This window comes from Clarias gariepinus, chromosome 8 (assembly GCF_024256425.1).
Source record: "Clarias gariepinus isolate MV-2021 ecotype Netherlands chromosome 8, CGAR_prim_01v2, whole genome shotgun sequence".
Classification (NCBI taxonomy): Eukaryota; Metazoa; Chordata; class Actinopteri; order Siluriformes; family Clariidae; genus Clarias; species Clarias gariepinus.
Window position 1 is genome coordinate 10,952,774 of NC_071107.1, and position 26,123 is coordinate 10,978,896.

The window sequence follows — 26,123 nt, forward strand, 5'->3', positions numbered from 1 at the left end:
GAAGAATTCTTAGATTAATTGAATCAGTCGAGTTGGAGCAGAAAAATCCCCAAATTGTGCCGGACACTAGCCTTCCAGGCCTGGATTTGAACAGCCCTGATCTAATGCATGCTTTAATCTTAATGCATAAATGTTATCTTGTTTCTCTGTGCATTTACAGTATAATGCCATGTAACATTTAGCCTTTTCTGCATACCACATGAAAATCTATACAATAAAATTATGTGAAACTTCAAGAGATCGGACATAAGTCAAAAATAATTAGCATTTTTAACAAAAGAAATTAAGTTAGTATATAATAAAGCAGATGTTTAAAAAGTATCACATTCTACGTCGTGCTGTTGTACTGATTATCAGCACTTTGATGCCGCTTAGGCACGAGGGGGCAGCCAGAGTAACAAAGATATCACAGCCATGATGATATCCAGCAAAACAGCACGATCATGTGTGTGATACTGCTTTATACAACCATTTAACAAACACCATTTTCTTTCAACAGATTATGATTTTTTTAATGAAAAACTAGCACACTACAGTGTACAATCCCTTGTTTCGCACACATTTGCTTCCCTTGTTCAGAGAATAGAGAGGTATTTTTGGTTTCAGCCTTGTGTTAGAAGCTAGTTAGCTTTGCAGCTCACTTTAGCCATAATCAAGACTGGTTTTGAATGTGGGTTTTGCTCGAGCTCTCCCCTCTTTTCAGTACTGCGGACCGTACCAACCTACTTTCACCCATGCTGGTGACTGACATTTTTAGTAATTAATGATTACGAGAACAACTGGGATGTAGAGTGATACATATTGTTAAATGTCCCAGTTCTTTTATTTTCTATCATTAAATCTTGTGGAATGCCTCTCGTCCAATCAGATTAATCGATCTGAACTAACTGTTGTATAATTCTAATTAAAGTTTCTGTTAGAAAACAGCTAATGAAGATTACGTTTCTGGTTGCATTTTTCTTCCTAGCAAAATTCTAAATTGTTCATTTCTGTTCTTTTTGTTACTTGAACTTGTTTTAAGAAACGTCTTGCTACATGTTATATATTAAACATACTAAGTAAACATTTACAAATTGATCTGATATGATTCTGCACCATTAAGCAACATTGTATATACTTTTTAAAATTGCACATATACTTTTTGTTCATTGACTTCATTCACCTGGATTCCACAATCAGAGACACAATTACAGTCATGTTCAAAAGTTACACCCTCTTTTAATCCTATGTTGTCGGTTTGTGTGTGTGTGTGTGTGTGTGTGTAAAAATATAATACAAAATAATCTGATCATACTAGGTCTCAGTATTAGGCAAATACAAACTCTGATTACGACATACAATGTTTTACAATGTACAAAAAAAAACATGTAGGAAAGTACCCTACATGGTACTAAGTACACCTTACTGCTTTCGCGAGTTTAAGAGGGTAAGTAGCAGCCAGGTGTAATCATCAGCCCTTGATTAATCATCGGCAAACAGTGTAGAGACCTCGATAAAAGTAGACGTTTTGTTAACGTTGTGTTAACGCAATGCCAAGATAGAAAGGCATAACCAATGATCTTGGAGAAGCAATTGTTGCTGCACATAAATCTGAAAAGAATTATAAATTCATTTCCGAAAAAAAATTTGAGTTCAATGTTCTACAGTGAGAAAGCGCAAAGCATTCAAGACAATTGCCATTTCTTCCCAGAAGTGGACTATCCAGTACATTCACTCCAAGAGCTGTATCTCAGACCCTACAGGCCTCACTGAGCATTTTCTATGTTTAAGTCAATGACAGCACAATTAGAAGAAGATTATACAAGTGCGGTTTGCTTGGAAGGGTTACCAGGAGAAAGCCTCTTCTTTCCAAAAGGAACATGGAAGCACTGCTGAGGTTCAGCATCTGAACAAAACACAAGGCATCTAATAATATCTTATGGACAAATGAGACCAAAGTGGAGTTGTTTGGACTTAATGCCCAGCACAAACAGCATTTTAGCAGAAACACCTTATACCCACTGTCAAGCATGGCTGTGGAGGGGTGATGATTTGGGCTTGTATTAGGACCTGGGCACCCTGCAGTCATTAAGTTGAGCATGAATGCCATGCCAGAGTATTCTAGAGGCAAGTGTGTAGCCATCTGTCTGTACAGATAGTAAATCTATATCAGAATTGGAGAAAAATGAAAGAATCAAAGTTTTGTAATGGTCAAGTCCAGACATCAACCCAACTGAAATGCTGTGGTGGGCCAAAATTTCTCAACAACATTATGAGAGACAGATAAAGTCATACAGGAAATGATCACTTCAAATTATTGCGGGTAAAGTTCGATCTACAAGCTATTGAATCATAAGCGAACTTCGTACTGCCTACATGTTCTTTTCTTTTTGCATTCATTTTTGTAAAAAACAAATAATGGCATATGTGTTGTTGTTCATCTGAGGCAGTATTTGATTAATACTAAGACTAGCCACGATCAGATGGTTTTATTATGTTTTTGCACAAACAATAGAATTAAAAGATGAGGGCTGGAACTAACTTTTGAACATGAGTATGCATCATTTTGCAACAAGTAATAAAGCATCGACATGAGTATGTACAAAAATGTATACCAGGCTCCCACATACGCTTACCTGGAAAGTCAATTCATTTTAGCATTTAATGCTAACTGAGAATTATTGTACAACACTTTCTACAGTACAGTGAAATGTGTGGAAATTCTTGTATGTTGCAATAATCATGTGCTGAAGATGTGTTAAGTAGATATGCATAAAAAACCCAGAGCTTTTTGACCAACAATACTAAAATAAAAAAGACCTGCAGTAATGGCATGCAGTTTAGTGCAATATGGTTTTAAATACATACTAGCTCGTGTCTGACAAAGGTTCACTATCTGTTCAAAAGTTTGTGGACACCTGACCATAACACTACAATTGTCACAGAGCATCAGCAAAGACATGCGGTCTCTGCAAGAGCATTAGTGATAAAAGGGTCATGCCAAACCTGTTTAGTGGGTTTGCGAACAGGGTCATATAAAGGTCACTTGGTTTTTCCAGACCAACCTTGGCAAAGTGTGTCTTACTGGAGCTTGCTTTGCACACGGGGGCATATTCATGTTTCCAGCATACAAAGACATTCAAGACAATTATGTGTTTCCAACTGTTTTTCAACAGACTCACATATGTGTGTGAGTGTCAGGTGTCCACATACTTTTAACCATAATGTTTAGTTCAACCTTGAGGGTTCAGCACATTCTATATACTTTACCTCAATCAAGAAGGTCAAACACACTTTCCACAAAGCTCTTCAAGTCAAAGAAAAAAAAACAAAACAACATATCATGAGGTGAGATGTTGAATGAAGCCTGGTTTGCAGTCCTGACAATGAACCAGGGTCTCACTCCTCTGACAGGCATCTCATATTCTATGCACGCTATACTTAAACAAATGTGTCTTAGTAATATTATATCCTCAGAGTTAAGCAGTACCCAGGGTGACCTTTTCAATCCACTTAAGGAACCTGCTGACTCGAGTGTATACTCCAGGATAACTTGGGTTCCCACAGCCATGACCCCAGGAAATGATCCCAGTTAGTGTCCAGCGCCCGCCTTCACCCTGGCACACCAGCGGGCCACCACTGTCACCCTGGCAACTGTCCACACGATGACGGTTTGACAAGCTGCCAGCACACAGCATGCGGCCAGTGAAGCGGCTGCCATAACGTTTTTTGCACTTCCAGGATGGCAGCAAAGGAAGCCAGGCCTGCATCAAAGTACGTGAGTACTCAGAGTCTTGGAGAGAAAGAAGGCAGGTTTAGGGGATTTTATGGGATTTTGTTTTTTATTATTTAATTTTTATAACTTAAGTCGCAGTCAAAAACAGAAAATCGTGAGCTGACATACCTGTAACTCCCCAGCCAGTGATGACACACGCAGCAGGTCTCTTTGTTTTCCTGTCACCATGAGCAGGAAGGCAGGCGGCACTAGTGTGTGGGTTGTATGATACACAGTTCCCATCTGCGCCCTTCAGTCTCACCAAGGCAATGTCGTACTCCCAGCCCTGGCTGAGGTACTTCTTGTGTATGACGATACGCTCAGGGGACAGAGTGCGCTCGAAGTCATCTCTTTCCTCTGTGTGGTAGTCTCCCAACCTCAAAACATATCGTGAGGGATCAGAGCCAAACCTGAGGAAGTGGCGCAATGTGTGGTTTTTAAAATCCTGTTCCATTTTCAAAACAAATTCTAATCTTACCACTATACGTCATGCTAGAATTTCCTATGTAATTTCCCCAGTTTTTCATTCAAACCCATTTACAGAATTGTGTCCTGAAGAATACTAAGTCTGATGTTGACCATGTTTCTACATATGACAACATGATTCATACCGAATTTCAGCAGTGACTGGCTAATTTGATAGCAATTATAACTTCAATTACTCATATACACTTAGTCATATTCAGTAATTATTTATCCTGGTCAGGATCATAATGGATCCAGAGTCTATTATTGGGACACTGAGGCAGGAATACACTCTGGGTAGAAGGCCAGTTCTTTGTACAAACATGACATATTCACACACACTGTAGGGGTGATGTATCTGACTACTAGTCTAACAACAAGCTTCTACAAACAGTAATTCATGACTCTGGAGACGTGAGACGGCAATGCTACCAACTGCACCACAGCAACACCTACATTACTCATAGTGCCACATTATTTGGATGTCTGTGCCACCAAGTCCAGTCTTGTTGTTAATTCGTATGCCAGACGTAGCCCTAAAAATTACCCCTAAAAAGTAATTCATACATAAGGAAAACTATTTAAAAAAACTATTTCAGATATTTGACCTTGCTGTGACCTTTCCTTTGCTTGGCTGTAATTCCAAACTCTAATCAGCTCACTTCCAGGTTGCAGTGAATTCCATAGAAATCTGACTAAAACTGAACCACTTGTTCTCGAAACATTATACTAAAGATAAAGATTCGTTGTCGTTGTAGTAATACAATGAAATTTGTTACTAGAGAGAATCTGGAACAAACATGGATGGAGAGATGAATGGACTCTCAGATGAAGCATTGGAAAAAATGCTGGCAGCCAAAAATGGGCCTTGAATTTCTAAAAATGACTGTATAAATGGCATATCTGTGTAACAAACAGGAACAAAGCTGCTGAAAAAGAACTATTTCAGACATTTAAGCCTGCCGTGACCTAGATTCTGTTTGGCCTATACTTGTACGCGTACAAAAACTAAATTCATCTGCTGCTTATAATGATAGTTTCACAGAAATCCTCCAAACATTTCAACCACTCATTCTCGAGATGTCACATTATTGATAATCTCAGCTAGATGAACAGACACCCTGGAAACATAACAGACAAGTCATAAATATTAAAGTGTTGCTGATTTCACATATTACTCCAGTCTCCAGAACTAAACCTAGATTTCTGAAAGGAAAAAAAACTCTATGGTTAGAAAAATATAATAATAATTTTAAAAAGTAATCCACTTAGAATTAAATAAGCATTAAAATTAAGCCCGTTTGGAAATCCTTCATGGTGTATCAAAAGTCATTTCATGAGCAAGCCACTAAAAAATAAAAGCCTATCTTTGTTGCTATAGGCAGACAGAATAAAGCCTGATGTTTTTTATTATGCAAAACCACTGGATATCTCCCTCTTACCTTTTAAAACAATGAGCCGCTGTGACGATCCAGCAGGAGTTGATGAGAGTGGCTCCACACAGCGGATGGTTCCTTTTGGACTGAGATTTTAGCCACAGAGACACCTGCCACGGCCAGTCCCCTCTGCAGAACAAACACTCAGGTTTAACTAACTAAATTCACCAGATCTGACAACAGTCATTTCAGTAAGTTATGGGGAAGGTATGGGTAGAATTCACTAATACGACTCCCTATTCTCATCGTAAAATGATTTGTCTGAAGCTGTAAAAACTGAGTTACCTAAGCGACTTGTCTCCTCCAATGATCCTCCTCCTGCGGCGCTGTGTGTTGGGCCTCAGGCCGCACGTCTGGATCGCCGCTGTGCTGTCAGCTACTAGCTGGGACACGTAATCACAGATGACCCCTGCATCCTCACTGTGCCTGCAGTTATGTTTGTCTGACCCATCGGCTAAACACTCTCCCAGAGATGACTCTGTTCCCACACACCTCACATTGTCCAGGTGGATTGGACCCTGACCCTCACCGAAATAGGCCATGGAGCGGGCTCTAGACACTCCACTTGTGTTTAAAGAATCAATAGAAGGTTTAAACAGTTAAAATACAGGATGAATACACTTAACCCACAATAAAATACGGATAGTCTTATAGATATAGAATAGAATATAAACAGATATATAAAACACACAATAGATTAGAATGCAAAAATAGATAGCAAAATGATCAATACAGAGTTTTCCCTGGTATATTTAAATGAGTAAGCGACTCACACAAAGCCCAGCTGCCTACACACTACCGCAGCACTGATGTCATTCCATCCATCATCGCAAACACTGCCCCACTCGCCATTAATAAAGACTTCTACACGACCCTCCTTACGGCTCTCTCCATCCACCAGCCTCACCAGGGGACCTGCAAACACAGCATGTGCAAACTACACTAGTCATTCATTCGAGTCATTCTCAATAGAAGATTTGGGAGTTCTGTGTGTCTATTATTACTTGTTTTAATGCATGATGAGCTGTCAGGTGAATCATGGCAGAGGAGAGTCCTTGCCTTTTAAGGTAATTTAAAATATTTAAATCACACCCTTTATCTGTAATAGCATGTATTACTGCATAAAAAAAATTCGAAAACCTTAAGAATGTTAGGTGTATTTAGTCTTATTCTTAGAACAGGATATACATATTTACCAAAATTCTTTTGAATTGACATACTTTTTCCAGATGTGGAAAAACTTTCTTTTGGCTGTTCCCGTCAACGGGTTGCCACAGCAGACCTTCTGATCCAAACACAACTTGGCACAGGTTTTACACCAGATGCCCTTTTTGACGCAACCACTTGCATACAGTGGCTGGGTAGCATAGGGTGTAGCAACCCACCAACCCAGATCCAGATCCTCAGATCCTCAGATCCCCCAAAAAACAACCTGAGCCACCACTTCCCTTTTTTTCCAGATGTGGAAGTACCTTTAAATTCTATCTGGATTTTTTTGTTTGTTAGATTTTTCAGACCTTTCCAAATCTGATGTGTTGTGGGGTCACCACACCTTAATCAACCAAATTTAAAAATATACTTTACAGACCCAGCACCTTTCCAATACAGTGATTATAATATGTTCGTTCTATTATATTAAGCATTTGTTGTCCAGTAAGAAGTGTGTTGTTTGGTTTGTTGTGCCGGTTGATGAGAAAGTATATAGTTTTCTTGGGCAAGCTTCCTCCTCAAAGACATCACAGTATTTCTAGAATTGAAAACAAGTGCACAGGAAGTTCAACAGTTGCCTAATCTAATATTAGTGTTACCGTAGTTATTGAGTAATTCATAGCAGGTGCTGAATCAACTTCCTTTACTCCCTTACTTACATTACTGATGTTTATAAAGCCTGTATATAGCCTGTTTAAAGTATCCCTCATGATCTAGTTCTAAAATAGACCTCCATAATTTTAAGGGTTTTTGATTATAATAGTGGTCAACAGTGTTTTCTCTACCAGAAATGTTTCCAAAAGGGATATATACAGTAAATCAGAGGCCAATAACCTGGAGCATGAAGGAATATTTAAAGAACTCCTTAAGTAGTCCTAAAGTTTACCTGAGACTGGAGGAACTACAGTAATGTCATTGGCAATTCCTCCTCTCTCACAGCGTACGGCCACATCTTCACTGTGGGAGCAGTCGTGGCGCCCCCACTCTGCATGGCTGCACTCCAGCAAGGAGGTCTCTCCCCCCTCGCACCTCACCTCATCCAACAGAATTAGCCCTGTGCCTTCCCCATACACACAATCTGGAGCTATTTCAGCATGCCCTCTGTTGGACAAAAAGCTCCATTACTACAACTCTTATCAAGAAAAACATTTAGAATGTTGAAAAGGTAACAAATTGTTGAAAAGGACATAGATAGGTAGAAAACTTTATTAAAAAGTAATTTATTTGGTCTTCACTGCACAGTATATCACACAAGACAAATATAATTAAAACCACATACAACAAAAACACAAAGAATGTAGTGGAGTTTAGAGGCCAGCTGTCAATCAAACCTTATACACTACAAAAAAGTTGAACCAAAATAACACCTTCAATTAAGAGGAGTAACATTAGTTAATATTAAAAGGAGTTTCATTCAACAGAAGTCACATTCCACATCCATTCCATGTGTAAATCACCTCAGATCTGAACCAAGTCAATGTTCACATGCAATGACACAAGCAATAGGTCAATCATTTATCGTCTATACCGCTTTATCGTATTCAGGGTCGAGAGGGGCGTTGAGCCTATCCCAGAACAGAACAACCAAGCAAATAACATAAATAAATAACGAGCAGAATTTGACCAAGATCTATATAAATTGGACATAAGGTTGCAAATCTAGAAGAATGGCTTAAATGATTCCTTGGATCCATTCCACACTACAAAAAAATTAAGCTTTTTCTAATCAAGATTAAAAGCTTGTTTCTAATCAAATGTTACTAAAACCGTAAACAAAAATGTCTTGTTCTGCTGGCAGAGAATTCTGATTATTTGAAGAAATAAATTCCCAAATCTAGCACAATTATTATAAAAATTTATTTTAAACTTTTTGTTAATTTATGGTATTCATTATGGGTTTAGCTAGATTAGTTGTTTCGTTTTATTGTGTACTGAACTGTATGGTTGAAATGACAATAAAAACGTACTTGACTTGATTATCCAATAAAACACGACTTTTTCACTTAAAATTTAAGTAAAATTTAATTGTGAAAATCAGCTTAAAAATCTATATTTGGTGTGTTGTAATCTTATTGTAAGAAAGTATAGATAAATGGAATTTTCTATATATTCAAGACATTCTCATTTACTAAGAAATAATTTTTGCAGTGTATAGTGATGGTCTCATAGCTCTTCATTACGCCTCACATGCATCTCTGCAACTCATGCAATTGATCATTAAATGTGCATCAAGACAGGAAAACTGACTCTGGTATAATCAGCTCACGGTACTAAACTGCTAACTTCCTGGACATTGCACGTCTACGCTTCAAGCAACAACAGTAGAGGGCACCAAAAACTCACAAGAAACAAACTCCAGTAACTTTTGTCACTTGCTAGGTCAAGCATAAGGATATCCATTTTGGTGACCGCTGCTTCGGGGTCTTTTCTGTATAAAGACTTTATGCCCACCTGAAGCCAAGCTGATGACATACCACCTGGGCATGTTTCTCAGTCCAGTTGTCATCACACACGGTGCCCCAGGCTCCACTGTGGTACACCTCCAGGCGTCCTTCCCATGGAAAATCCGCTCCCACCAGACGCACTGCACCATCTATAACACAGTTTAACACCTCGGCTTTTACAGCTGCTTCTTCACTTAGACACGTCATACAAATGACTGAGAGTGCTCATCTTAAAGCTAGGATTTCGTTCCATGTCAATCTGTTGTTCATGTGTTGAATTTATGTAGTGCTGTGGTTTCCAGCACAATTGTTTTTACAGATGTAACCTATTATTAAACACATGAAGAATTTGACTAATAGCTGACAGAGGTGAATACTCCATCACGTTCATGCACATAGCTCTGAATGTTGCCAAGAAATGTATGGTCTGGCTTCCTCATTTCTCATCCAGCGGATATAATTACATACACACACATATACCGTAGTTTGACCTTTGGGGCTTAGGCCACAGCGAAATCATTTGGCTATTTAATTAATAGCAAAAAGTAATAAATTGGTCACAATGTTATAAATGGGGAAAAATTCTCTATTTATTATCTTTAATATATAAATCTATAATATAATCTAAAATAGATTTTTTGCAAGGTTAAACCGAATTAATTATTCGATTATTAAGCCTATTTCTAGACACATTTAGCTTTTTTTAAGCATGCCAATTTAAACATGCCTTTCAAGAAATAATTGCTTAAAAGTTGCAAACTTATCTTCCAAAAGAACAAGAAACTTAAGAATTATTACAATTTAACTCGAACTAGGCTTGATGATCTTATATTCGTTGTCTTGTAATCTTATATAAAAAAATTGCAAATTACTTGACTAAAGGAAAAGATATTTTTCCTTACTAAAATATCAATGCTCACAGTGTTTGATTTGCTTTTGACAACTTAGTGGTTAGCATGGTTGCCCCGCACCTGCAGAGTTGGGGGTTTGAATATTGCCTCCAGTTTGTGAAGTTTTCATGTTCTCCCCATGTTTCATGGATTTCCACCAGGTACTCCAATTTCCTCCCACAGACCAAATGAGGTGTAGGCTAACTAACATATCTACAATAAATTGCCTGTAGTGTATGATTGTGTGTATAAATGTGTGTGCTTGTGGTCTGCGATAGGTTGGCTCACAATCCTGGGTGTACCCCACCAAGTTCCCAGGAAAAGGTTCCAGGCCCCCCATGACCCTACACAGGATAAGCGGTATAGAAAACAGTATGTCTTACATTTAATTGTGTTTATTATTATTTTTTTATATAAAAAACTGTCTACTGTTTTGTTAAATAAAAGAAAATTTTATTTGTTGTGGTCATATTCACCAGTATATGGGTTACAGGACACTCCAGCATCCTCCATGTGGTCACAGTTGTGCTGGCCCCAAGGTGTGTGAGGACACTCTTCCAGAGAGAGCTCATTTCCTGTACACTGCACCCCATCCAGCAGGATGGACCCCGACCCCGGGCCAAAGTGAGACCACGACCACGCCTTTGGCACACCCCTGTATTCACGATTAAAAAAAAGACATTCAATCATTCATGTCTGTCTGAAGGCTGATGGAACATGCACATGCATGTTTTAGATACTTCAGGAGGCAAGCATTTGATTAGCAAATAAATACTTAAAAATACAAGAAGATAAAAGTATCATCTGAATTCCATGAAGAAATCCCATATAGAGACATTTAAAGAATAGTCATGTGATTGTGTTTGTATGTGCATGAGAGAGCGAGATTTAAAGATCCCTAATGCATAGTAGAAATCGAGAAACTGACAGCATCAGTGATTCACCCTTCCATCATTCATGTAGCACAAGCTCGCCCAAAATCAATTATTACAGTTTCTGCTTCATTTATAGTAATAGTTTTCACTCACACACTGTTTGTGTGGGTGTTTTATTGAGTAAATACCAGCATCTCAGAGCCCCTAGGTCATTAAATAATACAACATAACATACAGTCAATATAAAAAGTCTACACTTCTTGCAGATGTTTCCAAGATCAATCCTGTCAGTTCCTTTTCACCTTCAATGTTATTTAATAAAAAAGAAAGAAATGGTCTATAAAGTGCTTACAAAGATGCACATGATCCTATTGTCAAAAGGTATTGATCAAGAGATGGCTATTACATGTACCATGGAACATTATGAAGGCCATTATTAGCAAGTGGAGAAAATGTGGTATTGCAATGGCATTACCAGAACAGGACATCACTTCAAAATAGACAAAGAAAAAACAAGAAAAAAAAATCCTGCTGCCAAGAGACCCAGTACAATATTAAAGGAGGTGCAGGAATGTGTGGCATCTACTTTACTTGTCACTCCCTGTATGAGACAACATTTTCTCATATCCTTTGCCTGTCAGGGCTGTGGGGTAGATTGGCTTGACAGAACCCTTTCCAAGCCCACTGTAATTTTGCCAAAATCATGTGACATCATCTTAAGGACTGATGACACCTATCCATCCATCCATCCATCCATCCATGTGCATGCTTTTCTGCTCACCACGGTTCCATTTTCCTGAACCTTTTTATTTATCACCAGTGTTTCTACCCACAAAAGTGTCTCTCACTCAGTGTTTTTCTTATTCACACCCTTCTGTGTAAAAACCAGAGACTGTAAAATTACCAGGAAATCAGCTGTTTCTGAAATACTCGAACCATCATATCTTGCATCAGCATCCATGCCATGATCTCACAGAGCTCACACTAATTTTTATACATTATGTAATTTTGATGATTGAAATGAACATTTACTGAAGTTCTTGACCTGTATATGGATGTTTCTGTTTCTGTTTGAATCTGTCAATTATGAACAGATAACTAAAAAGTCCTAGAGACAGTTAAATGTGCAACCACTACTGTTTCTTACCCAAACCCCAGCTGTCGACAGACCACTTCAGCATCAATGTCATCCCACTGGTCATCACAGATTGTGCCCCACTGGCCATTATGATAGACTTCAACTCGTCCCTCAAAGTCTTCCTGGCCTCCTACCAGCCTCAAAGGAGTGTCGTTTCCTAAAACAGAAAATAAACCTGGCAATAAACACACCTGCACAATTTTGCAAAACCTAAAATAAATATGCTTACTCTGTTTTGTATAGATGCCAAGTGTTTTTACAATTTATTTATATATAACAGACAAGCTCAATGCAAAATGCCTGAAAAGTATTTTTATAAATAGGGAAGTAAAATAAGATTTCTCACTGCCAGGGCCTCTGACTTCCCCAGTTTCTTTTAGCCTCCCAATGTGGCTGTGAATCATTCGTAGCTCATTCTAAATCAATATTGCACAAATCTGTCCTCAGGGACCACCAGATGGTCCACATTGGCCCTGAATGCATCCTTAACCAAGTCATAAAGTAATACAAGTATGGGGATGATTCCAATAGCGCTGACTAGAATGGGCCACAGAGAAAACCTAGAGAGTGAAAATTGGCCAGGAGAATAAAATATGGCCAAGGCAGGAAATTTGATGCATTATTTTGTTTGGGGGCCTAAACTGTCAAAAGGCCTCTGTACGAGTTTAGTACACTGGGAAATGGGATTTCTCTAATCTCTGAGGACTAGTATATAAGACACTACTCTAAATATGGCGAAATATAATTTATACATTCAAATATTATTAAACATGAATCATACCTCTAAAGATGCTGTAAAACACTGGGAAGTAAAAACCCAGAAAAAAATCCCCAAACATCTATCGTGCTAGAGTTTTTTTTTTAGTCATGGTCAATAGGTTGTTTGTTTATTTATGTAACTCTTATAAAACACAACATCCCATTCAGAATGAATAAGATGGGGAAAGTTCTTGCTGCACTAGTTTGTTTTCCCAGACAACATTATAAACAGAAGATCACCAAGTACACTGGCTGGCCAAAAAGAGGGCACCATTTCAGAAGGGTCAAATTACTGTCCTGCATCAAGCAAAGAAAACAACTAAGCAGATGTGAATTTACTGAAACTGGGTAAAGAACCCTTTAAAATATTATCAAAACCTGGAAGGATAGGGCTGAACTGTCAACTTTATGAAATAAATGTGGTTGTTAAATTTTTTTTTTAATAAACAAATTCACCTAATCACTTGGCGAAGTTGCTTGGTTAAAAAAAAAAATCAGAAATAAAAAAAAACAAACAAACAAAAAAGCATGCAACCATAGCTAAAAACCATATAGCTACTGTATGTATAATAGTGAGAGCATTTCCCTATACACACAGTGTGATAAGAACTCACAGGATTGGGACTAAACAGATGTGTGGCCATAAGAAAACCACTTGTTAATGAAACTAATAAATAAAAATGTCTTGAATTTGCTAGCGACTTTGGAGCAATAAAAAAAAGGTCATGTTGTCTGATGAGTCCAGATTGACCCTATTTCAGAGCAATGGGTACATGAGGGTAAAAAAGGGAAGCGATGAAACGATGCGTCCATCATGCATAAAGGCCACTGTATGATCAGGGGTTGATCCAGTTGGTTAGGTCTAGTCTTAGCAACCTTATGTGGCAATAAAATGAATTCAGCTGATGACCTGAATGTACTGTACTGAATGACTGGGATATCACATCTATGAAGGTTTTCTTCCCTGATAGCACAGGGATATTCCAGAACTGAAATTGTGAAACAGAGATTCTGGGAACACGAGGAATCATTTTCACACATGAACTGGCCAACATGCGGTGTTCTGTAATCAGAGCTAAAAGTGACTGAATGAAATCTTAGAGTGTGTGACTTAGGGTGTGTTTCTTTTGGCCAGACAGCATCCTTATATTATGAAGGGAAGCAATTTAACTGCATCAAAAGATGTGCCTGTTATCGAGGCAGTAGATGTAAGTAAATAACTTAATGTCCTCGCACACACTGCACCGGACTGGAAGTGGCTTATTGTGTTACTTATTCCTGCCTCATATTGTGCTGTGATTGGCTGGTTAAGCTATCAATCAAGCTGAAGGTTTTGTTTATGTAACTGTCTTCTGTGTTACTCCTAATCTTGATAAGGGTGTTAGTGGTGGTGTTTATAGGCCTACAGAAGCGCTTTCCATCAATCACCGGTGCACACACAGATGAACTGTGCAAAGTGCAGTTTTCGTTTGTAATTAGTCAGCATTGCTATGTATTTTTGTGAAGACTCCAACTTAGCAAAGAAGAAACAATACCTTTTTTACATTTAACAATGAAGTCTTTGCACACCTACACACACACACATACACACATACACATACAAGTGTTATTAGACTTTGCTCCACCTAACTGCGGGCAAAGGTGCTTGCTAATGTTTTTTTGGTTATTTTTTTTAATCTCCTCTCTTTATTGGAGACCAACTAGCCATGATGCTCCTTCTGGTTTCTCTGACTGATCTGAGCAACCATGAACACACAAACCATATGCATTTTAAAAGCTTGTAATAGTGCTTCCTATGTAGAAAACCACTTCCTGACCTCTAGCTGCATATCGTACCATGCAAAGCAGCAGGCATGAGGTCATGCGCAAACCACCTATTCCCCCATGTCTCCCTGTTAGTTCATCCTACCATCAAGGGAACAGCTACCAACCAGGGTAGTCAGATGTCTAGACTTCCAGCTACAGATTGCTGTAGTATTACCTTGGAATCAGACTCACAATCTGCAGATGATAGGAAACAATTTCCTGTTGTGCCACTCTGAAGCCTATGTAAGAATTCCCAGCGCCCCCACGATGTGTTTGTTAATGCTCCAGCTGAAATCCCCCTTTGATAAAACATTTTTCCGTACTTCAATTCTTTATTCTACTCCTCCTTTCAAAGTGCAAATTTCAGTGGTTATGTAAATAGGCTCCTACTGAGCCACATCCTTCCAGAGACCAGCAGAGCTGAGAAACAAGCTTTTCATATGAGGTCACATTAGGGGTCAATAAGCAAATATAAAAAGGGAAAAACATATACAGGGTACGATGGGATGCCAATCCATCGCAGGGCAAGCAATTTGGAAACGCCGGTACTCCTAATCTGCATGTCTTTGGACTGTTGGAGGAAAGTCCCTGCACGGGAAGATCATGAAAACTTCATGCACACAGACCTGAAATGTGAATCGAATCCTCGAGCCTGGAGGTACGAGGCCACGGTGTTAACCACTACCTCACAGTGCCACTCCTTATATAAATAGCATCGTTATTTAATCTCTATGATGTAAAGAAAACTATCACACCTTCAGGTGCAGCACACACCACTCCAGCCTCGTTTCCATGATTACAGTCACCAGATACAAACTTCCTCCCCCGGCACTCTAAGAGAGTATTTTCATTGCCGCGGCAGCCAAGTCGTTCATAGTGGAAAAGTCCAGAGCCTGGACCAAAGTAGGAGTGCTGAAGAGCAGTACCGATTTCACTACACAACAGCAGACAGACAGGTTATTAATTTCTTTCGCATTCATTGAAAATATTTCTACTATGCACACATAAAAATAAAGGGAATTAAATACCCGAGTCCAAGCTGTCGACAGATAACACTTGCATCTCGGTCAGTCAGGTGTGTGTCACAGACTGTTCCCCACTGGCCATTTAGGTAAACCTCCAGACGGCCACTTTTGTTAGACCCTCCTCCCATGAGCCTGGCTGCACCTACAGAGTCATGGAAGAATTAACATACCATATAAGTGCTTACATATACAGTACAATTTCTTTTCACATATAAGGACGCAATGTTTAAATAAAAGCAATGAGCAGACATAAAGAGCTGCACAGCTCTATTATTATGGAATAATAATTGCATAGGAGGTTATCTTTATTTTTTGGATTAACACAATGCACCAAACAAAACGGGTGAGGTTTAAGATTGGAAAGTAAACGAACGAAGACATGCACATGCACAGACAGCCACAGACATCATTTATCCTCTTAATCTGTGATTGTAAAAAGTGTTATGATTCTGAAAGGGAAAGTTAGACAGAGGCAGACAGAGATAATCACTGCAAACACCGCGAATGCAAATACCAGCTGTCCTGCACTGTTCAACATCGGCATTGCCACAGGCTAAAAGGTGATGACACGCAAAGTATACAGGTATACCACTAATGGTCTCACAGAGTCACCCAAAACAATACACAAAGCAACACACACAGTGCACAGTACTAAAGCAAGGTAGTGGCAAAGGATGGATCAAAACACGGCTACAATAGTAAATAGGTAATTGTTGAGGCTAGACAGGGCTTATTAGGTAATGTCAGACTGGAGCAAAAAGGTGATGTTGGATTAGGCCAATCAATAAGGATAGACTAGAAAAATGGTTGTGGCACAGTGGCGTAGTGGTTAGCACTCCCATCTTCACGGTCAAGGGTTCGATTCCTGCCTTGGGTTTGTGTGCGTGGAGAAAACGTTTTTTTTTCCTTTGCTCTTTGTATTAAATTTTTCTACTAATTCTAGGTTTAATAACAACAACCAGCAAGTTTTAAAAAGAATGTTGCTATTCAAAAGCCTTTTTGTTTTTTTACCCATTATTACAGTGCGAAAATACACCTTGTATTATGGAGCAACCTGGTTTCGAGAAAATGTTTAAAATAAATGCCTTCTTAAAAAATATCTGAACCCCATGCAAAATCTAAAGCATATGCAACAATCAAATCGAAAGCCTCACCCTGGTGGCAGTTGCAGTAAGCCCAGGCGATGGCTCCAGAGTGCTGTCTAAAGAAGCACCAGGGTTGGGACTCACGGTCAGGGTTCCTGCAGTAGCTGTGATCTCCAAGCCCTCTGTCTGGGTACTGCTGCATGTAGTCAGGAAACTCAGTCCATTTTAGACAGGGAAAGCCTGAGTCTGTCTGCGACATGGAGCCATTGTAATAACCTAGCACTGAGAAACCCTCAAAACAGGACAGAGGGCCTGAGGGAATTAAAAAAGAAACATGGGATTGAGCATGTAAATGTGCATTGAAATGCATAACCACCAGTCATACAGTTCTGTTTCATCTCACTTGCATGTCTTATAAGTTTGCTCTAGGATGCATACAATCTTATTTCATTTCCCTTTTTTTTGGCTGTTTGTCCTCTTTTCTCATTCTGTCTAGACTTTGAGGGACGAGACACTGGAGTATGATCGTGAGTCATACTAATGACTGCAGCACCGTGCCAGAGAGTTTTGTTTTGTTTTGCGCACAAAACAACTATGACCCTCCAGGTAAATTTTATGTACAGGAAGATCCTCTTATAAATGTAATGAGGAACAGGCCAGCAATAACACAGTAATGATGACAATTCCCATGCTTCAGTCACGGTGTGGCCCAACATCACTTGATACAACATTTGGGTCCTATCAGCTACATTCCTGGGAGTAATCACTGCTTTTTATTGGTAGCTCTCTTCACATGGAGCTCACTTGGGTTTATTACTTTTCCACAAGCTGGATGGAAAAAGGCCCTACAGCATGGTTAAGTGAAGAGCTCCAGTAAAACATCCTACCTCTCCCAGGTTGACAGCAGCACAGCTCTTAAAATGCTCGATGTAGCACTGTAAAATGCGAATGAGTCTCAGCGGCAACACTTTTAGCTTGGACCAGATCCATGTGTACAGGGCCAGTAAAGAATATCAATATGATACCACTGAGATGCTATAAAACCAGTGGACCAGAGCATGCTTTGGTTAAACTACCTGAAGCACAGCTACCCCTGTAAGCAGTAATGTACCTGCTTATCCTAACTGTCAAAAGTAGTAATGGAGGAGTTTTCACTAAGGATATAAGCAATCGAGGTATGTGTCTCGCAGCCAGGTTTAGCCTGATACATGAGAATTAAAGCAGGATCCATTCACTAACCTCTCTCTGACTGCTAAAAAAAAACAGCTGCCAAACCTCTCCAAGGGTTTCCCAGCTATGCGTTGTTTTTTTTTGTGTTTGAAAATGATAGAAATGATGCAAAGTGCACTCTCTGAATTGTACGTAGGTAATGTGAGAGCAACAGTTGCAGGTTTGAGCATGTGCTTTTAAATCTTCACCCGTCCAATGCTGTGCCTGTTCCTGTCTTTGCTTGCCAAACTTTTTTGACATGTGTGTGAGCGAAAATCCTAAGGCAGGACATTTCAACTTTCATATTAAGCTTGGAGAAACATGCTTTTGAGCAAGGCTCGACATTGTTTAATTTAAAGTGTGAGTTAAAAAGTCTGGAAAATGATTCAACTTGTTTAAATGAAAATATTCAGCTTATGGTTGTGAGTTGTTTAATTATATCAGGACGTACGACAAGACAACAAGTTTATGGCACCTGCTTAGTTTGTTAGTTGGAACAGGAAAAACAAAGATAATGCATGCATGCATAGACCTGGAGCCAGTCCTGCTAACACTGGGCACAACATGAAAACACACCTTGGACAACAGTTTATGTCCTTACACACATTCACACCTAGGACTAAATTAATATGTTTTGGAAAGTGGAAGGAAACAAAGATGCAGAGAAACAGTGATGTGGCAACACTACCCTCTCCACCATGCCAACATGATTTTAATGAAAAAACAACAACAACAACAACAACAACAACACAAGATCTACATAGCATTAACATGAGTCAGAGCTAATAAGAAATAAAATGTTTAATATCCAATTGGGAATTAATTTCCTTATTTTTACTGGATATATTTATTAACTGAATATCTTTTTTTTTTTTTGCATGTGAATATCTGCACCTACATCATATAATTGATAATTGCAACATTATGAGAGGTTAATGCATAGAGTATAAAGCCTGCAAAGCACATTAAAGCATGCACCATCTTATAGTATATTTATATGTGGAAATACTTTGCAAGTCTGGTGTAAGTTTTCATTAATGTGCAGATCCACACTATAATTCATACTTCAGAATAAATTACACACTGTTCATAATCATTCATAAATTGATTCCTGGAATATGTCCATGTCATCAGGGAGGGAGGGGAAAAAAATCCATTGATTGGATAATCTAGTCATTCAGTACCTTCAGGTTGTCAGATGACTGTATTTCATTGTTACATAACGTTGCTACGCCCAGACCTGACCAAGTAAAGCAACCCCTGATCATAACCCTGCCTCCAGAGACTTGTACAGTGGTGGCTATGCTTCCTGTCTTACCCTGACGCACCCGCAGCTCTGTAATAGGGTCAATCTGGACTCATCAGGCCAGGCCTTTTTCTATTGCTCCAAAGTCCAACATTTATGCTCCTTGCAAACTAAAGCTTTTTTTCTGATTACAGTTACTACATGCTAATCACTAACCACAAAACAAGAGGTGTTTGTATATGCTGTTTAGTCACAATCCTGTGTGTTCACAACACACTGCTCTCTTCCTTTTACTATCAAACATAGCTGTGATTTCTACTGTCGATATTTTATGATGCAACTTCATTAAGCTTTTAAGTGATCGCTGATCATGGTCATCATTTATGTTCTTTTCTGGCCATATTTTTTTCTGTGAAGTTGGAAGTAAATTCTGGTAATTTTAAGGTTTTTAATGTTTTGCTTGATGAAGGTTAATAATTTGACCCTTTTGAAATGGCGACTTTTTTGACTATGCAGTGTATATTCAATAGGCATTTTGCCTCATATCTGAAGCGAAAGGTCCGTCCTAATCTTTACAGCATTACAAAAATGCGAGGCCAAATCAGAACTTGACATGAAATTTCATGTGAATGAAGGAATAAAAAACAAGTGTCAGAACACTTTATGCATGGTACAGTGAAGCGTCTCTTATCTGCAGAAAAGCATTCAAATGTTGCAAATAGTTTAAAGACAACTGTACATCAGTGAATGATGCTTCTGGCCGAGATGCTTTGGAACCCACTGCAGTCGTTCCTATGAACATTCAGTAAGTGGAACACCTGATCCTTGAAAATCAATGAATAACTTGTCGCCAACTTGTGAAAGAGATGCATCTGTCTGTGGGAACTGTACACACAATCATTCATGAACACCACTTCCAGGAACTCGGCTGGGAGTTATCACCACATCCCCCATACACCTCTGACCTCTATCCAAGCCATTTCCACATGTTTGGGCCATTAAAGGAGTTTCACCGAGGCCAGCATTTCACATGTGAAATAAGCAGTTCAATCATGGCTCCGGACAAAAACTTTCTACCTTGATGGAATCCAAGCACTAGTGATAAATCTGGGATAACACATTAGTGTAGCAAGGGATTATATAGAGAAATAAAGGGAGTTCTTACTCTCATTCTGTTATTCTGCACATTTTAAAGTCCCGGTTTGACTTGAACGCCCCTGGTAGATCTTCATAAAGAACCTTATCTCAATATATTCAACACTTCCACATCATTTATTGACATATGGTCAATAAACTATATCTTGTGTAGAAATTAGAACATTATAACTGGCAGAATCCACTCTTATAAAAGGGAAATGAACTTAAAGCATGCATCAGGAATCGAGTAGTGTGTCAGCTTGAACAGGTGTGGACAGGGTGTAGAATGGAAATACTGACAAAAAAACAGGCATCTGGGGAGCTTGTTTAGGCTTGCGGAGAAGATAAAATGATACAAATGTAATCACAACCTTTCATTAATAATGACGTACTATTTTTTTTTCTGTGTATCACATTATAAGTACCTTTGAATACTGTGTGTCTGTTATTGACACAACACTCTATAGTGATCCAGGATTTAGCACTACTTTAACTGCAGGAAAGTGTCATCCTGAAACATCATGTTGGATGCGTTATATTTACATCTTTGTCTTAAGTGTGTGTGGGGGGGGGGGGGGAATGACTTTGACCAAGCAACGTTGTGACAACATTTTGGATTGTTCAGTACACACAATGTCTCAGTCATCAGATGGTCCACATTTGAATGGGAAATAATTTTATTTCTGATAAAATTAAATATTTTTTTTTACACTTTGTTAGTAGGAAACTATAGCATCCCAGGATTTCTGTGCAAGTTGTGTGTTAACATACCTGAACTCTGCACAGTATCCAAGTGGCCATTTTTCTGTGTAACCTTTAAAGATAAAAATAATGTTAGAATATCATTCTGTAATCATTTTCTGCTTATGAGTTTAACCACTGTAATTAACAAATGTCCTCTCTTAAAGTTCTAGATATATTTATTTTTATGTAGCATCTAACATAATTATAGCAATTGTACCCCAGCTGTTTTTTCCAAGATTAAATAAGTCACTGTTTATATACAGAATGCCTAAGTGAGGCATGAATCATCTTTGGTTAGGTTTGTTCTTTGCAAATGGATACAAGATGTTTTACAACATAAACCTGTCTCATATATCCAGAGTCCTTAACGTGGCATGCCTGTAGTGTACAGACAAGGCATCACAATTTTATTTATTTTATGACATGATGATTATAGAGATCCCTATTGACTACTTTTGTTATTATGGTTGTATTCACGTAGCTGTAACTTTATTTATTTTATGATGTGCTGATCATATCATAAAAAAGATCCCTATAATCTACTATTGTTTTTATGGTTGTATTTATTATGCAGCTGTAAGTGTCACAAGTAAAACTAATAAATTTGACCTAAATGTGTTTAAAAATATACCTATTACAGTAATGTTCTCGTAACAAGGTGGTAATTTCCTGATATACGTGATCGATTAATACAATTAAATTTGAAGCTAAATCCGAATAAACGCCTGGTTACATTCTTAAAGGTGCTGTTAATGTAATATGTTTCTGTAGTTGGAAAGAGTCTTAAATTTACTGGTTCGATAAAATGAATCAGTTGTGTGGAATTATTAAATGTAGGTGTTTTCTATATTTTATAGCCAATGATTTATTTAACTGTAAAATAAATTATTTTAACTTACCAAATGATAAAATGTGAGTAGTACAGAGGATTAGTGGTTTTTACTGTTGCTTTGCACTGCTGGGTTGCAGGTCTGAATCTCATCTCTGTTCTCTGTCTGTGAAGTTTGCATGTTCTGTCTGTGTTTGGTCCTCAAGGAAGTCTGGTTACTCTGGTTTTCTTCCACAGTCCAAAGCAATTCAATGTAGGCTGATTGGTATTTCTGAATTGTCTGTAGCATATGATTTGGGGTGCGTTTGCGTGGGTGTGGATGGACCATGCCTTGTGCACTGATGTCCGTCGGGTAGGCTCCAAGACCCCCACAATTCACAAACACACAGGATAAGCAGTATAGATAATAGACTGATGTAATAATATTAAAAGGATACAAGTTAACAAGGAAGGTATATTCTTTCATAGACTGAGCCTTTCAAGAGATCAATCAGCTCTCAGACTAATAACTATAAAAATGCAATAAGAAATACATCAACATTTTAACTCAGGAGTCATAATAATAATAATTATAATAATAATAATCATCATCATGGAGCCCAAGCCCTATCATAAGAATAACTGATTTAGTGGACCTTCTCCTATTATTGGCAAATAGTAATAATAATATGTGTGATTATTATTATTATTATTATTATTATTATTATTATTGTTAATATCATCACTCATCATCTATTCCATTTAAACCAGTATACTGAGGTGTGGGGGGTCTGGATCCTATGACAGGGGACTTAGGGTACAAGGCGGGGTACACCCAGGACAGGATGTCAATCCATCGCAGGGTACACATATTCATACACTACGGACAATTTGGAAACACCAACCAGCCTATTCTGCATGTCAATGGACTGTGGAAGGAAACCGGAGTACACAGAGGAAACCAACCAACCAAGCACCAGGAGAACATGCAAACTCCATGCACAAGGAGGAGGGAAGCGACCCTGGAAATGCAAGACGACAGTGCTAACCACTAAGCCATCGTGCCGCCTATTATTATTATTATTAGTAGTAGTAGTAGTAGTAGTGGTAATGAACACATTGTGATTTGAAAAAACAGTCAGTAATCTCTTTATCCTTGTCAGGGTCATGGTGGATCCGGAGCCTTTTCTGGCAACACTGATTAAGAAGCATTCTGGATGGGATGCATCACATGGCACCAGACACAGGGGCAATTGATTTTAGTTAGTTAACTTAGTGGTATGTTTTTGGAATGTGGGTGGAAACCAAAAACAATATTTTTCCCACATCCCATTTTGACATTGCGTTAATGCCATGAGTTTTAACAGTGACTCCACCCTGACTCCCTAAAATGTCCAGATACTTGTCTCAATGTCCATTTTAAACAGTTCTCCAAACCACAGCATTAACAGACAGATGTTGAGTTACTCACTTGTCCCAAAGCGTAAAGCAAAAAAGCCCCGAGCAGGAGAGGCGGGAGGACGCCGGTGCCCATGGTGTCCTGTCAGAGTCCGCGGTGTGAGCGCCTCAGTCTCACCATCTCCCCGCTCGCCCAGGAAAACCCCCCGAACAGGTCCGAGCAGCTGATCCCAGCACGCGCAGCTGTCTATCTCTCAGGACGGGACCCCCGGTGCAGGACGTCCCGGTCCCGGCGCTCGTGCGGAGCGACGCGCGTTACGGCCCCACGCGCTCTCTTCACTCGTCATGGATCGACAAGTTCGAGAAGGGACAGTCAAGTCAAACGTAAAGCCTTTGTCTCACGGTCCATCAGGGACGAATGCACCGAGGTGTGGGAACGCAAAGCGGCGAAGAAGGAAAAGAGGCGAGGTTCCGAGGCGCACGTCCCCCCCCCCCTCCTCCTCCTCCTCCCTCTCCATGAGATCACTCTGCTTTCATTACAGGTGAGATTAAACAGCTTCAGCTTTAGTTCCTTTCCCTAGTCAAACGACCCAGAACAGAACAAAGGGCAAATTGAAAGTAGCCAGATCTAACTGGAGAGCAGCCTAAAACACCTAACAAGGGACTGATTATTATGTTGTTGTTATTTTCCCCCCCTAAAAGACCCATTTTTTTGATCAACTACCTCAAAAGCACACACACTTATTTACTATTTCTGTTAAGTACAGATACTTGATGCACTCTGCATACAATTACTGACATTTATTCATCTTGGTTCATCTTAAGGAACCTCTCTATCCTGGTGAAGCCAGATCCTCTATCCTTTAAGCCTCTGGTGGGAATGTAGTGTAAGAGGATGCAAATCCAACACATATTCGAATCTGGGACAAACATCAGGCAGAACATTCATAGAAACTTTTCATAAATATTAAGCAAAGTCAAGATCAAACTAGGGACCTGCTGCAGCAATGTCAACCTGCTGTTACGTGCACTTTATCACTACCTTACGTAACACAAATAAACCAGCATACGCAATCACAAATATTGCAAGATGATGAGGACATATACAAATGTACTGATACAAATATGTTACAGCAAGGGTTTAGGTTTTTGAACATAGTATACCTTATTGGCAACCATATTATACCCATCTACCTTGCTGGTCCACCATGAATTAGGAAGGATAGGGAGTCTTGTTCATCTTTTTCTACATATAAGTTAGCCCAATTGTCCCCAAGCCCTTTTCTGTGCACAGGACACTGTCAACTGGATCTTTTATTAGAACGATATCTCGGCTCTTCTATGTCATTGAGGTGTCTGATACAGTCACCAGAATAACACATCAGTGGCAATGTTGCATCAGGAATTTAAATAATACCAGTTTAACAGCAGTCATATACAGTAGTGGGATAATTCATTGTATATAGAAACAGTGAGTAACAGTATTCTGTTTAATAAGTCATCCTTATGGGAGGAAAAAAAGGTTGGTGAATGTAGGTATAAGCTAGGCGCAAGTATTAATGAGGCAGCTGAGTGTGTATTGTTGATAATAAAGGTGGGACACACAGTGCACTAAAGGTGGAAATGCACCTGTGTGTACCAGTCATACAGAGGAGCATAAAGTGAGCCTCGCCCTGTACACTTAAAAACATAATAATGAACATCACCTATTCATTTTGTGATCAAACATCATAGCAAACATTGTTTTATGTTAAACATGACCAAAAGTTACCTTTCTACAGTATGGATTTCCTTAATCAAACTGGCACTTTTGGTTATATTACAGGTTTTCACTTTTTTCCTTAAAAAAAAGTACAAAATTATGAAATATTTAACTAATATTTTCTTTTCCAAAAGGCTGCTTTTTTTCTTTCAACAAGATCGCTATCGTATTGTTATGATTTCTCACGTTTTAGCAAAACAATTTTGTTTTCTTTCGTAAAAATTCCAGTTTCAAAGGCATCAAAGCATGATAAAAAGCTTTGAATATTCTTATCATCTAAGGAGTGGCTGCATTGCTTATCATCAGACCGTCATACCACGTACGGGTGTCTCTCTGGTTTAAATGTACAGAGAGTTAGATGTTACGCAGCATAGTGAACCCCCCAACAAAAGGCAAAATGCTACTACATCAGTTCTGTTCCAGGCTTCAGGTGACAGGATATCTTCAGTAGTGCGGTGCTCTTTAATCAGTACTCAATCTTAAAGATGATGGGGTCATTAGTACTTCACAAGCCCCGTGATGCATTGTTGTGCTAGACAGTGCTTCCTTGTGGAGTCTAGTCACGTTATTCATAGTGAGCCGGATAAAAAGTGAGGAAATGGCAGATGGCGTTATTACAAAGTGTCTGGCAATATTCCAGCTGCATTGAATAATCTGGCTAGATGAAAGTTAAAACAAGGTTATAAAAAAAATAGCACAGCTGTATCGCCAAATTTTAGTTGTTTGCTATATGTTCAATGGAAAATATAAACACTCATGTCATTAAGGTCATTATCTAGGCAAACAGCTGATAGGGTTACATACTAGGGCATAAATCTATCCATCTAGTGTTGCCTACCGGACCTCAGTGACCACATAACACTTCGAAGCAAAAGATTTGATTGCAGGATGAGCGGTAATTTATCAGCAGTGATAAAAAGGACAGAACAGCAA

At 38.9% G+C, this 26,123-nt stretch overlaps 1 protein-coding gene across 2 annotated transcripts; it reads right to left on the reverse strand.

Moving 5' to 3' along the window:
- Positions 1-1,972: 1,972 nt before the first annotated feature.
- On the reverse strand, positions 1,973-23,853 carry si:ch211-51a6.2 (neurotrypsin). Of its 2 annotated transcripts, none has more exons than XM_053501325.1 (14): positions 23,502-23,853; positions 21,250-21,292; positions 17,031-17,198; positions 15,805-15,943; positions 15,532-15,710; positions 12,221-12,368; positions 10,675-10,853; positions 9,316-9,457; positions 7,751-7,965; positions 6,429-6,570; positions 5,941-6,219; positions 5,662-5,784; positions 3,884-4,164; positions 1,973-3,772 (listed from the first exon to the last, which is right to left on the reverse strand). In XM_053501325.1, exons 1-14 carry the CDS (start codon positions 23,562-23,564, stop codon positions 3,459-3,461), a joined length of 2,415 nt encoding a protein of 804 aa, XP_053357300.1. In that variant the 5' UTR covers positions 23,565-23,853; the 3' UTR covers positions 1,973-3,458. The 2 variants fall into 2 exon arrangements, with proteins under 2 accessions (XP_053357300.1, XP_053357299.1); XM_053501324.1 differs by having other exon boundaries at positions 16,956-17,198.
- Between the last annotated feature and the right edge of the window lie 2,270 nt (positions 23,854-26,123).

Excerpts from the sequence above, each read along its gene's own strand:
- si:ch211-51a6.2 (XM_053501324.1), bottom strand. The coding sequence starts at position 23,564 with ATGGGCACCGGCGTCCTCCCGCCTCTCCTGCTCGGGGCTTTTTTGCTT. Across the intron at positions 21,293-23,501 it reads TGCTTTACGCTTTGGGACAA|GTTACACAGAAAAATGGCCA; the intron begins GTGAGTAACTCA and ends TTATCTTTAAAG. Across the intron at positions 6,571-7,750 it reads TGTAGTTCCTCCAGTCTCAG|GTCCCCTGGTGAGGCTGGTG; the intron begins GTAAACTTTAGG and ends CTGTGTTTGCAG.